General features: G+C 40.2%; 1 protein-coding gene across 1 annotated transcript in view; it reads right to left on the bottom strand.

The window, feature by feature from the left end:
- LOC127693623 (leucine-rich repeat-containing protein 37A-like) overlaps positions 1-14,081 on the bottom strand; it is a 74,442-nt gene that overhangs the window by 37,952 nt on the left and 22,409 nt on the right. Inside the window, exons 8-9 of the mRNA XM_052194615.1 lie at positions 6,826-6,897; positions 4,567-4,641 (exon numbers count right to left, since the gene is read on the bottom strand). Coding sequence (XP_052050575.1) covers positions 4,567-4,641; positions 6,826-6,897 — 147 coding nt within the window. The remainder of the gene's footprint in view (positions 1-4,566; positions 4,642-6,825; positions 6,898-14,081) is intronic.

Raw genomic sequence — 14,081 nt, 5'->3', positions numbered from 1 at the left:
ACCCTAACACTAGACAGGGGAGAGAAAACAATAATAGGAAGGAAAGGGGTGCTGTGATCCTTAGGCCATTTCCTGCTGATTAGGGGTGTCCAGTTCCTTGGGGCAAGTTTGATCTTTGCTGTCAGGATATCGAATTCCTTGTTGTTGCTTCTTCTTTGTGAACAACTCAACAAACTACAACCAACACCAACCAACAACCCAATCAACAACTGACAAGCCACTAACAACCCAACAACCTATCGGGACCCTGACTTTTATATACCCTCTGAAAAGTCCAATGAATTCCAAATGTCACAAAATTGCAGAAACTATCTGTTGCTGCAAAAATCACACCCCTGCTAGAGCACAAGGCAAGTCATAGTCAGCTGCTGAGAAGCAGTCCCATAGCCCCACACCTGGGATTAAAACGAAAAAACATTCCCACAATATTTCTGTGTTTTTCAAAGAAACCAAAACTCTAAAATTCTCACTACATTTTCCTACTTCTATTTTAAGCCATCAACTGTGATGTGTGTGCTGGAAAATTATAAACAGAGACGTTTTCAATGAACTAAATGCTCTTTGAGTCTGGTGGCTAAGGTTTTCAGACCTCTCTTGCTCAATTCTAATCTTTATCTGTTATCTGTAGCTAAGTCTAGAGCAGCACTTCCTGCTTATTTCCCAGCTGACAAGAGGAAAACAGCTTGTACTTTTTTGCTGCAGGGCCTCAAGCTAGGTCCTCCATTTCATTTCCTTGCCTTGGATATCTCTTGGATCTACACTCATTGATCCAGTGACAACCCTTGTCACATCACCTACACATCCCTGGAAGCCTAGGCCTTCTTTCTGGTTTATATTTAGGAAAACCATTACCTTGGTCACTTTTCCAGAGCAAACTACTGTATTTCTCACAGTTAACACACTGGACATAGTGATATTTGAGACCTTCAGCAGTCTGGTCACAGTCTCTTTGCAAATGGCCATATTTCCCACAACTGAAGCACCAGACATTTTGTATTGGAGACCTCTGGCTATAGCTTGACTTATTAGAACCAGTATTGACTGTATCCCTTATACACTCGTCTATAGGTTCAAGACTTTAATGGTCTAATAACTTTTTCTATTTAGTATTTACACTTTGATACAGCTTTGTTCACAGCTGAGACTAATCTTTGTTTTAAAAAATATCAGTGAACGCTTCCCTAGGGCTTTGTATAATCTTTGTATAAATGAGATGAATCTTTTCCCAGGCTCTTCAACTTTGCCCCAAGCTCTTAAAGCCACAAGCCAACATTATTCTATAGTAACATCATCAAATTGAATCTTTTCTTGTATATAAGTGTATGGCCTTTCACTCAATAACTGGTATTTTACTATAGTTATTCCCCTCACTCTATTTCACCGTTCAATATTTGTGACTTCTTTCCTCCACCATGATAGCCATTGCTATTGTGGATGGGTCTCTAGTGGAGCTGTCATCAATCTCTTCCAGTCTTGGGGAATAATTATATTTTGAGTAACTCAGTTTAGAATTTGTTTGAGATATGGCAAGTACATTTCATATGAACGCACAGCATATTTAAACTGCCTTAGATCTATCATTTCTATAGGACACCATCCCATCTCATCATAAACTTGTTCCCCACTATTAGTAGGCATATACTCTATGACTACCAGGAAAACTGATGAGTATTGATCTTGTAACCCTGGGGCCACCAGTCCTCACATTCTGGCAGCATGGTTGGTTCAAGATTAACCCTTTCTCCTGAAATAGGCTATTTGATCAGATTGTCCTCAGCCTTTTCAGCTTTTCTCTGCTCTTTTGCCTGCCCTCTGGCACACTGTCTTTCCCTCTTTTCTTTTTTAGGAAGCTTCTGCTGTCTTGCTCAGTAACCAGAACTGTGCCCCTTTGTTCCCCCTTTTATGGCACTCGTGGTTTCCCAAGTGCTTTCACTTCCACCCACAGTTTTTCCAGTTGCACAGACAACTCTCAACACTCTCAGAGAAGAGAGCAGAGTGAACCTTTAGTCTTCCGATTTCAGTAATTTTTTTTATTTCTTGGGTTCTTCCATTTCCACCCACAATTTTTCCAGTTGCTCAGTCATTCTTCCAATCTTTTTTTTCCTTCTAATCTTTTTTTGAAACATAATTATAGGAAGAAGAAAAAGAAAAAAAGCAGAAAGTTGCCTCTGGAAGCAGAGTGGGGGATATTCAGCAGAAGCAGCCACAATAAATTTTGCTGGTGTCTTGAAAAAAAAATAGCATTTGAAGTCAAATTTTCCATTCTGCCTAGCCCCATGACTGGGCACCACTTATAGCTTTTGCTGCTTTGTGGGTTCTCTTTTCCACCCTTCTCTATCATTTTTCCACCCTTTCAATCCCCTAACATTAAATAAGATATTTCTTAAAAGAATAAAAAAATGGCAGTGTTATCTTTAACATTGCCTTCCTGCTGATTAGGGGTGTCAAGTTCCTTGGAGACTAACTCACTGATCATGCACTATCTCTAGAGATGGTAAGAACTCTGAGTCCTTTGCAATACACTAGGATTCTACCTTTGTTGGTTCTTTTTCTGCTCTTGCTACTTTCTTTCCCTGCCTGTAGTGTGCACTCCTCTTAGTATTGACTGTGCTGCTTTGACTCTGCATCTTTGGCATCACCAGAGATGAATTCCCGTGTCTTATCGCATGGAGGCTGCTACAGTGCTCACACTTTTGCTCCAGGTCCTCATCGTCCTCAGAAAACCCAGCTTTCTCATTTGGCACACTTGACCTGAAGATGAGTCATACCTGTAATTCTTCTGAAGGCAAAAATAACTATATCTACAGGCACCTGGAAGGAGTGTGTTAGAGTAGCACCACATGGCTCCTGTCAGGCTCGAGCAGCTTCCACAGAATCTTCAGAAACATCATTTGCAAAACTATCCAGCCATTTGGGTGTTTTTCTTCCTACAACCCGAGAGAGAACCATGGGGGGAACTGTGCTACCTTACTCAAGAGGAAAGGGTGGCAGGAGACCATGCTAGACAGCTAACCACTGCCTGGTCCTTTGCAATGAGGGTCAGGCTCCAGCACTGGCCAGCGCCTGCAAACCTTGACTACTTGGTCCCCGTCTACGTGGTTTTTCGGCTGATATCCTCCAGACTTTCATCCCCAGTGCTGTTCTTATCCACCTAGGCTGCACTTCGTAACTCAGACAAAGATTTCTTAAGTGTGCCATACATAAAAACGTAAAACCATGTGTGCTCTTCAGAAGACACTTCATTAGTGAAAACACAAGTCATAATCAGAGAGAAGATACGTACTAAACACATATCTGAGACAAAAGACTTGTATGCAGAGTACAGAAAACAAACTTTTAAAAAAACGCAGCAAGGTTGCTTAGTGTGTATGGGCATGTGCCATACTCAGAACCCATATAGTGGAAGGAGACTTTTGGAAGTTATCCTTAGACCTTCACAGGTGTGCCATGAAATACACACACAATCATGAGCACAAATACATGCACACAAAATAAACAGAGAAAAAGAGATCCTTGCTAAGAAACTTGGTATAGTGGCCAAAGTTTGTAAAGACAGAATTCAGGAGGCAAAGGCAGAAGGATAGCACAAGTTCAAGGGCAACCTGAGCTATATAAAAAAGACCCTGTGTCTCAAAGACAAACTAAAACCAAAGCTCAATAAGAACAAAAACATGGGATTCAGATATGGACATAGGCTTAAATGCATACCACTAAAACACACTGGAGTATAATTAGACACTACACAATAGCAGTTATTAAGTGAATGCACTGTAGATTATGAGGACATAGACCCTACTAGGTACCAGCTAGTAGAAAGGCAGCTTTTTCTTAATGTTGAGACAGAATTTCATATTTATCCTAAGCTATCCAAGAACTATCTATGTAGCCAAACATATGTCACTATTTTATCCTCTTGTTTCCACTCTGTGAGAGCTGGGGAGGACAGGCATTCCCCACTGTGTCTAGTTCATATCAAAGCATCATACATGCTAGGTAAACATGGTACCAACTGAATTACACCCCCAATCCAGTTGAATGCTTTTAAAAACTGAAATATACGGATCAGGTAAATGGAGCCATTGCCATACACTGCTGGTGAGATGCTAAAGATCATGGTGAGTGAGAAGACAGACCCGAAAGGCCACAACCTATGGGATGTCATTTATGAGATGGTCTGGAAATGGGAAACTATAGTCTCAGAAATAAGACCAGCAATGGGTTAACAGGCAAGAGGAGGGACTGAGAGCAAAGGCTCACGAGAGGCCTTTGAACTTTTATTATCATTGTGTATGTGCATGTATGTGTTTGAGCACGTATGTGGAGGTCCCTGGGCTTTCGTGATGCTATGCACTGAGCCATTTCCCTGCCCAAGGCAAGCCTTCTGAGGGTGAAAGGGTCTGCAAAGTTGCCTAAGCTGTGCAGTAGTGGTTATATGACTGTGCAAACTCAAACTGAATTGCATGAAAATTATAAATCAATAATCTTGACTTCAAACATAACAAAAGACTAGCATAAAGCAAACTTTTAAAGAAGTGGGTGAAATTATTCTAAGAAGATAAACCTTACAGATGTTTCAGCTCCAGAGTCTTCATGAGGATGCTCTCAACTGTAGTCAGCTGTACCTGTGTGGTCCCCAGGTCCCTGGAGGAGAAAGCCAGATGTCATGAGGAACCATTTTACCACATACTTACTTAACTTTCAGCTTTCATATAAAACTACCTGGCTCAGGGGTAAGGAAGCCAGTCCTAGCAGAACGTGCACAGTGCTCACTCTACCTAAGGTTACTCCTCATGCCATCCACTCAGCTGGCTCACTGGACACAATCCTCCTTACTTCTCATTCTCATGTCACCTTTACTCCATAACTACATACTTTACATTTTCTTTTCTTTTTAAAAATAAGCATTAGATTCTTTTAAAGCTAGAGACAAAGGCAGTTATGAGCAGCCAACTTGGGTGCTGAGAAACCCAGGTTCTCTGCAAGAGTAGCACACACTCTTAACTAATGAGCTATCTCTCCAGCCCCTCACTAGCATTTTAAAATCATATAGTGAAAACTAAAACTGTGACTTGTTTGTTTGTGACAGGATTTTTCTGTGTAGTTTTGGCTGCCCTGGAACTCACAAAGATGCACCTGCCTCTGCCTCCCAAGTACTGGTATTAAGGGAATGTGCCTCCACCACCTGGCAACTTTTTTATCCTTAAAACAAAATATTCTTTGATGTGCAGGGCAGAAGACAGAATATAGGGTGGAATAACTAACACTAAAAATCTTTGGAAAATGTTGTATGGAAACCTGCGACTATAGAGCTTCCTAAAGTACTCGTGCACATGCAAACACACACACACACACACACACACACACACACAGTTTAAGTGGAGTAATCCTGTAATAGGGAAACAATTTCCTTATGAGACACCACAGACTAACAAATAAAAAGGCCAGTATTGAGGATGAATCACTTGTTTGAAGTTGTTGGCCATTGAGGTCCCTTAGATTTCCATTATTATACATTATCACCAATGCTCTTGATATCTTCCAAAACTTGATGGTAATACCTTACTGCAGAAGATACCACATACTTAAGCCACAGACTATGAAGAAATCAAAGTAGTATTCAACTGGAAGCTTCACATTTACTGGCTATAATAGTGCTGGAAGGTGCTGTGCACACTACCAGAGGATAAAAGTAGTCGCAGTCTTACTCAACCATGAATCTTTCAAGATAAAATAACAATTGCCCTGGAAACATATGGTCACTGATACAATACTGGCACACATGTCAACCAACCACCTGATGGAATCTAAGGTCTGCTCCACAAGCAGAATTCCATAGCTAGCACATTATTGGGCATGAATCTGTGACTAGACAGGTCATAGGCCCTAGGGGAGAACCTACTATTGTACCCTGCCAAAGGACATAGTATTAAGTTAAATTCTAATGACTTATCTTTAAACTCATACATTAATATATCCCTCAGCTCTCACTAGGAAATATTCTTTTTGGAATAGATGGCAATTAACACAGAGACTCACAGAGGTCAAGGTGCGGAGAATAAGAGACTGCAGAATACTCAGCCCTAAATGGGACATTTTATATCACGTCTCTCTTCTAGGGCCCAAGGGTCATTGCAGGAAAAAGGGCAGAAAGATTGTAATAGCCAGAGGTGTCATCATTCCCTGAAATGACTACAAGCAAACTGTTTACCAAACACATCAGGGCAGCTGCACATATGAATTCATCGCAGTTGTGATAGCATGTACGTAAGACATTTATACAAAGACAAGGCAGACAAAATTCCAACCCTAAGAGGGAAGTGGAGCATGAGGTGATGGCCATAGCTAAAGGCTTTTGGAAACTGATAGCAACTAAGACAGGGAGAACCTTCCTTAAGAGTGTGGCCCCCAGGCTGGAGAGATGGCTTAGTGGTTAAGACCACTGACTGCTCTTCCAGAAGTCCTGAGCTCAAATCCCAGCAATCACATGGTAGCTCACAACCATCTGTAATGAGATCTGATACCCTCTTCTGGTATGTAGACAGTTATAGTGTACTTATATATAATAATAAATAAATATTAAAAGAATGAAAAAGTGTGGCCCCAGGTAAGTTGACCATATTCCACTGGAAAGTCACACAAAAGTCTAAGAATGCAAAGTTGGGTGGGAAGGGATGAAGTATGGATTTGGGAAGAGTTGGGGAAGGGATAAATATGATCAAAACAGTGTATGGTGCTATCAAACAACTAATAAGAAATGAAAAACAATGTTCTCTGGTGAAAGTCAGTAAGGATAGAAGTCATGATTCACAAGCTTATAATACTTACAGATATTTTAATGCTGGCAATTTAAAAAAGTAGGGATCTTCCACAACTGTGAGAGGATTACGGCTGAGAATTCTGAAAAAAAATGCAATTTAATTGAAATTACCAGCATTTTCAATATGTACGAGTCTACTTATAAAGTTTAATTTTTTTAATATGGAACTTTTTTTTTAAAAAAATCACTTTGTGAGCTAACAGGATTGTTCAACAGGTAAAGGTGCTTGCCACTAAACCTGACAAGTTAGGTTCAGTCTCTAGGACCTGCATGAGAGAAGGAAAACTCTGAGCTCCCCAAGTTGTCCTCTGATCTCTACATACAAGTCATGGCAACCACATGACCTGGCATTTATGTACTCATACACAGACACAAAACAAATGAGCAGACATTAAAAAACAAAACAAAACAAAACAAAACAAAACAAAACAAAACAGACAATATCAGGGGGAGAAAAACAGAAAAAATAGTGGATGAAAAAGAAAAAATGCCAGAGAACGTTTAGGTCAAAAATCCTACAGACACAGGGTTGGAGATATGGTTAGGTAGTTAGCACTGCTGGCTGCTTTCAGGTCACAGCATTGACAGAATAGTTCATGACCATCCATAATTCCAGTTCCAGGGGATTCAATACTGTCTTCTGTCTTCTGAGGGCAATGTGTACATATAAATACACACAGGCAAAATACTCAGAAACAAAAAATAAATACACCTAATTTTTTTAATCCCACAAACAAGTACACTGGTAGTAAATCCTTTCACTGTAGAAAACATTATTTTTAATGCATTCCATTATTCAAGATGCTTGTCCATTTAAAAAAATATAAAAGAATTTGTGCTCAGTTCACTCAGTCAAAGAAGAAACATGTGGGAGGGTCTGTGTGGGTGGTTGGGGGACCATTTCCCTGGCTGTGGAGCCAAAGAAAAGAGGATGTCAGAAGGAGAACTGGATCCACATCCATGCTCCATCAAATACTCTCATTTGTCTTCTTGATTAACAAAAGCCTGTGTGAGGGTATCTGTGCTCATCTGTCAGTCTCCTGGTCTAAAACTTCTGACCACAAGGAACATGACTTATTGCTGCTGCTATCCCTGTGCCTGAAATGTCTATGGTATTAAACAAGTATTTGCTGGATAAATAAACAACAATGTTTATACATCAATGAAATCAATAAATTCTTTCTCCTACACTGTGGACACAGGGCTTGTTTTCTTGTCCAGCCTGGGAAACAACCAAAAATAAATTTAATTGAAATTAAATAGAATAGAAAATCTGCCTTCAGGTTAAAGCCAATCATGATTCAGTTTATGTCTATAGCACAAATAAATAGTTACTTTGACTAACATTAATTGTCTGGAGTGTAAAGGGGTTCATGATCCCATCCCGGGGTAGTTGAATAAGCCCACAGAGAGTGGCAGGGTTAGGAGGTGTGGCCTTGTTGGAGGAGGTGTGGCCTTGTTGGAGGAGGTGTGGCCTTGTTGGAGGAGGTGTGGCCTTGTTGGAGGAAGAATGTCACAAGGGGTAGGCTTTGAGGTTTTAGAAACTCAAAACAATCCCAGTGTCACTCTCTCTTCCTGCTGCCTGACCATCAAGACATAGAACTTTCAGCTCCTTCTCCAGTCCTAATTAAATGTTTTCCTTTATAAGAATTTCTGTGGTCATGGCGTCTCTTCACAGCAATAAAACCCTAAGACACAGTCCTAGCTGAAGAGTTATGAACAGCTGAGTGTTTTTGGAGTGGGGTAAGTCAGTTTTTCAGAATGAGATGATCATGCTCCAGTGATGCTTCCACACACAGGATGCATGGACCTAATGTGTGTACTTCTCTTGCTGTGACAAACATTATACCTAAGGCAACACAGGAAAAAGAGAGTTTATTTGGACTTAGAGAGTTAAGACTTATGGTAGCAGAGCACAGGTATGAGTAGGAAGCTCAGGGCTCACGTCTTTAACCATACAAAGCAGAGAGAGCAAACTAGAAATGTACAAGTCTTTAAACCCTTAAAGCTTATCACCAGAGACAAAGTTTCTAACAAGGCCTACACCTCCTAAACCTTCCAAAATGGAACCACCAACTGGGGACCATGTATTCATTCAAATGACTAAAAAAGAAGACATGAAGTTAGGGGTGGGTCTGGGAGGAGTTGGAGGAAAAAGAAGGTAAATATCAAATTACATTGTATGAAATTTTCAAAGAAATAATAAAAACGTTGCATTAAAATCTATTGTGCTGTTTTACATTTAATTGTAACAATAACTTAAGTGGTTAAGTTATTATTGGTCCATTTACCCATGAGAAAACTAGGCACACAGAGGCTATACAATGTGTGTGTTTCTAAGATCATAAAAAATAAAGTAGGAATTTAAAGTCAGTTCTGACACCAAAGCTTATGTTTAACTTATTAGATGGAATTTAAGACAGCTGTGATTTAACATTAATTTTCAGAGGACTTAATATAGAAAGATTTTAAATTTTTAGTGTATATCAATTGTATCAAATAGTTAGATATAACTTCTCATTTTGTTTTTGTTTTTTGAGGCCAAGCATCAAGTAGATCACTTTATAGCTTCAAACTAGAACTTACTATGCAGCTCAGAAATGTCCTTGGAACTCTGATCCTCCTGATTTAAATATCATGTGCTGGGATTACAGGCATGAACACTGACTTAAAACTAAGCCAATGGTTTAAACTTCATGTGCTTATCTGAAAATATCTCTACAAGAAATATAGTTTTCTTTTATTCTTGTACCAGGACTAATACCTAATTAGCTCATTGTCATTGAGACCTGAGAGACTCAGAGCCATGACAATATGGTGACATCAATGAAAGTACTGAAGTAAGGACAAAGTTACAGAAACACTAACTGAGACAGGAACCGGCTTACAGTGTCAGTGGTTCAGTCCATGTGTGTCTAAATAGAGGGTAGGAAAATAGTAAAGGGCCATGAAGATGGAGGGACTTCAAAGGAACAGAGATAGAATGCATGTGATATGAAGGAAGAAAGCAGTAGAAAGGATTAAGTGACCTTCAGGATGGGAAGGCAGGGTAGAGGAGGAGGTATGAGAGTATCTAACACTAAAGACCTTTTATTTTATTTTATTTTATTTGTATATTTTTTTATTCGATATAATTTATTTACATTTCAAATGATTTCCCTTTTCTAGCCCCCCCACTCCCCGAAAGTCCCGTAAGCCCCCTTCTCTTCCCCTGTCCTCCCACCCACCCCTTCCCACTTCCCCGTTCTGGTTTTGCCGAATACTGTTTCACTGAGTCTTTCCAGAACCAGGGGCCACTCCTCCTTTCTTCTTGTACCTCATTTGATGTGTGGATTATGTTTTGGGTATTCCAGTTTTCTAGGTTAATATCCACTTATTAGTGAGTGCATACCATGATTCACCTTTTGAGTCTGGGTTACCTCACTTAGTATGATATTCTCTAGCTCCATCCATTTGCCTAAGAATTTCATGAATTCATTGTTTCTAATGGCTGAATAGTACTCCATTGTGTAGATATACCACATTTTTTGCATCCACTCTTCTGTTGAGGGATACCTGGGTTCTTTCCAGCATCTGGCAATTATAAATAGGGCTGCTATGAACATAGTAGAACATGTATCCTTATTACATGGTGGGGAGTCTTCTGGGTATATGCCCAGGAGTGGTATAGCAGGATCTTCTGGAAGTGAGGTGCCCAGTTTTCGGAGGAACCGCCAGACTGCTTTCCAGAGTGGTTGTACCAATTTGCAACCCCATCAGCAGTGGAGGAGTGTTCCTCTTTCTCCACACCCTCTCCAACACCTGCTGTCTCCTGAATTTTTAATCTTAGCCATTCTGACTGGTGTAAGATGAAATCTTAGGGTTGTTTTGATTTGCATTTCCCTAATGACTAATGAAGTTGAGCATTTTTTAAGATGCTTCTCCGCCATCCGAAGTTCTTCAGGTGAGAATTCTTTGTTTAACTCTGTACCCCATTTTTAATAGGGTTGTTTGGTTTTCTGGAGTCTAACTTCTTGAGTTCTTTATATATATTGGATATTAGCCCTCTATCTGATGTAGGATTGGTGAAGATCTTTTCCCAATTTGTTGGTTGCCGATTTGTCCTCTTGATGGTGTCCTTTGTCTTACAGAAACTTTGTAATTTTATGAGGTCCCATTTGTCAATTCTTGCTCTTAGAGCATACGCTATTGGTGTTCTGTTCAGAAACTTTCTCCCTGTACCGATGTCCTCAAGGGTCTTCCCCAGTTTCTTTTCTATTAGCTTCAGAGTGTCTGGCTTTATGTGGAGGTCCTTGATCCATTTGGATTTGAGCTTAGTACAAGGAGACAAGGATGGATCAATTCGCATTCTTCTGCATGCTGACCTCCAGTTGGACCAGCACCATTTGTTGAAAAAGCTATCTTTTTTCCATTGGATGTTTTCAGCCTCTTTGTCGAGGATCAAGTGGCCATAGGTGTGTGGGTTCATTTCTGGATCTTCAATCCTGTTCCATTGATCCTCCTGCCTGTCACTGTACCAATACCATGCAGTTTTTTAACACTATTGCTCTGTAGTATTGCTTGAGGTCAGGGATACTGATTCCCCCAGATTTTCTTTTGTTGCTGAGAATAGTTTTAGCTATCCTGGGTTTTTTGTTGTTCCAGATGAATTTGATAATTGCTCTTTCTAACTCTGTGAAGAACTGAGTTGGGATTTTGATGGGTATTGCATTGAATCTGTATAGTGCTTTAGGCAAAATGGCCATTTTAACTATATTGATTCTACCGATCCATGAGCATGGGAGGTTTTCCCATTTTTTGAGGTCTTCTTCCATTTCCTTCTTCAGAGTCTTGAAGTTCTTGTCATACAGATCTTTCACATGTTTGGTAAGAGTCACCCCAAGATACTTTATACTGTTTGTGGCTATTGTGAAGGGGGTCATTTCCCTAATTTCTTTCTCAGCCTGCTTATCCTTTGAGTATAGGAAGGCCACTGATTTGCTTGAGTTGATTTTATAACCTGCCACTTTGCTGAAGTTGTTTATCAGCTGTAGGAGCTCTCTAGTGGAGTTCTTTGGGTCACTTAGGTAGACGATCATGTCGTCTGCAAATAATGATAGTTTGACTTCTTCCTTTCCAATTTGTATCCCTTTGACCTCCTTATGTTGTCTAATTGCCCGAGCTAGTACCTCAAGTACAATATTGAAAAGATAAGGAGAAAGGGGGCAGCCTTGTCTGGACTAAAGACCTTTTAAATGCCACATGGAAACTTACCACTATAGAAGCTTCCTAAAGTATATACATTTTTTTCTAAAATAAATATCATGAGTTGTCCTCAGATATGTAGACCCTGAGAAGCTATCCATGTTCCAGGAGATAGTTCTACATTCATGCAAACACAGATAGCATCAAGTAGACTCAGTAAGGGTTTTTTCTTTTTCAAAAAAATAATCACCCAAAGTTTGTAGAGGAATTTTAATCCAGCAACATGACTGCTCTAAAGACATCCAAAGACCTTCTAGGTCTGTGTGATCTGGCTGGTTACAGACAAACCCTTAATACACACCTCTAATCCCAAACAAAGATCTAATTGAGGAACAAAGTGATGAAGACTTGACAGGATAGAATATGCCCAACTCTCATGAGAACAACACATGAAAGGTGCTATTTAATAGAAGGAGGGAGGGAGGGAGGGAGGGAGGGAGGGACAGACAGAGAGAGGGATGGAGGGAGGGAGGGAGGGAGGGAGGGAGGGGGAGAGAGAGAGTTAGTTCAGTAAGTTGGAAGTCAGTTGAGAGGCAGTACAGCAGAGTTGAGTTCATTGCAGTTCAGTTAATGGCAGTTCAATTCATGGAGTTTAAAGGCACTTTTTACTGGGACAGTTTTACGTCCCAGAAAACAAGCTAAACACGGTTGAAGACAAAACAAGCCAGAAAATGAAGAGCCAAAAGATTAGAACAGAATGCTATAGTTAGTTTGAGGCCAAGTAGAGCAATTCAGTCAGAAGCTGAGAAAAGCTAGTTTGAATCAGTAAGCTTGGAGAGGAGTTTGAGTCAGAACAGCTAAGTTAAACCAGCCCAGCCAGAGTTCAAAAAGAGCTAGCAAGAGTGAGTTTATTCAACAGTAAGCTTCTGAGGTGACAATTACACCTGGAGAATAAAAGCTACCTTTTAAAATGTTGGGAGGGAAAAGTGGTGGGAGTCATAGGAGCTGAATTAAAGAGGAAAGAATGTGGAGGTGGATTTGAATAAAACTGTGTGTGTGTGTGTGTCTAAGTGTATGTTTAACAGAGTCACTCTATAATGGAGAGGAATGCCCCCTTCAGACAACATTCACTATCAAATAAAAAGCTGAAGCACACCTAGTATGGATTACCTCTTTTCAAGTTGTTGGTCAGAGGGGTTCCCTTAGATCCCCTTCTAAATACTAAAGGCTATTGACAATGCTATTGGTTACCCTCTAGTACTTGATCATAAGACCATATAGCTGAAGATACAACATATTTGAGTCATAGGGCATAGAGAAAGCAAGAGGCTACCTGCCTGAGCTACTTTTATATAGCTGTGATAAAACACCATGACCAAGAAAATGTAGAAAGTGTTTAAGCTTACACTTCCAGCAGGTTAGTCTTTGATGGAAAGCATAGGTGAGGTTGCAGAAACAGCTGAGAGCTTACATCTTGATCCACAAATAGAAGGTAGAGAGGAAAAGAGCACTGAAAATTGCTAGAACCTTTTAAAACCTTAAGGCCTACACTCAGTGACAAAACTACTCCAAGAAGGCCACTTCTTCTAGTCCTTCCCAAACAATTTCACCAACTGGGGATCAAGTATTCAAATATGAGCCTTATGGGGGCTATTGTCATTCAATCTGGAAGCTTCATCCCCTAATAGATAGTTTTCATAGCTGGAAAATGATGGAAGGTTCTATGTACACTAATGGGGGTGAAATTACCAAGTTTTGAAATCTGCAAACTTCAGCAATTACAACATGCCACTGGTGCAATAGTGGCATAATTGTTATCCAAGTTACCAATCACTTTCTGATTAGATTTAAAGCCTACTACATGAGACCGAATTCATGTCTGGCACAAACTAGGCCAAGAACCTGTAATTTGCTAGTTCATCGGCTCTAAAGGAGACCCGTACTGGCTGGGTTTGTGTATCAACTTGACACAGGCTGGAGTTATCGCAAAGAAAGGAGCTTCAGTTGGGGAAGTGCCTCCATGAGATCCAGCTGTGGAGCATTTTCTCAATTAGTGATCAAGGTGGGAGGGCTCCTTGTG

This window comes from Apodemus sylvaticus, chromosome 10, assembly GCF_947179515.1.
Source record: "Apodemus sylvaticus chromosome 10, mApoSyl1.1, whole genome shotgun sequence".
Classification (NCBI taxonomy): domain Eukaryota; kingdom Metazoa; phylum Chordata; class Mammalia; order Rodentia; family Muridae; genus Apodemus; species Apodemus sylvaticus.
The sequence above is the reverse complement of the archived record's forward strand: the minus strand, read 5'-3'. Positions and strand labels throughout refer to the sequence as shown.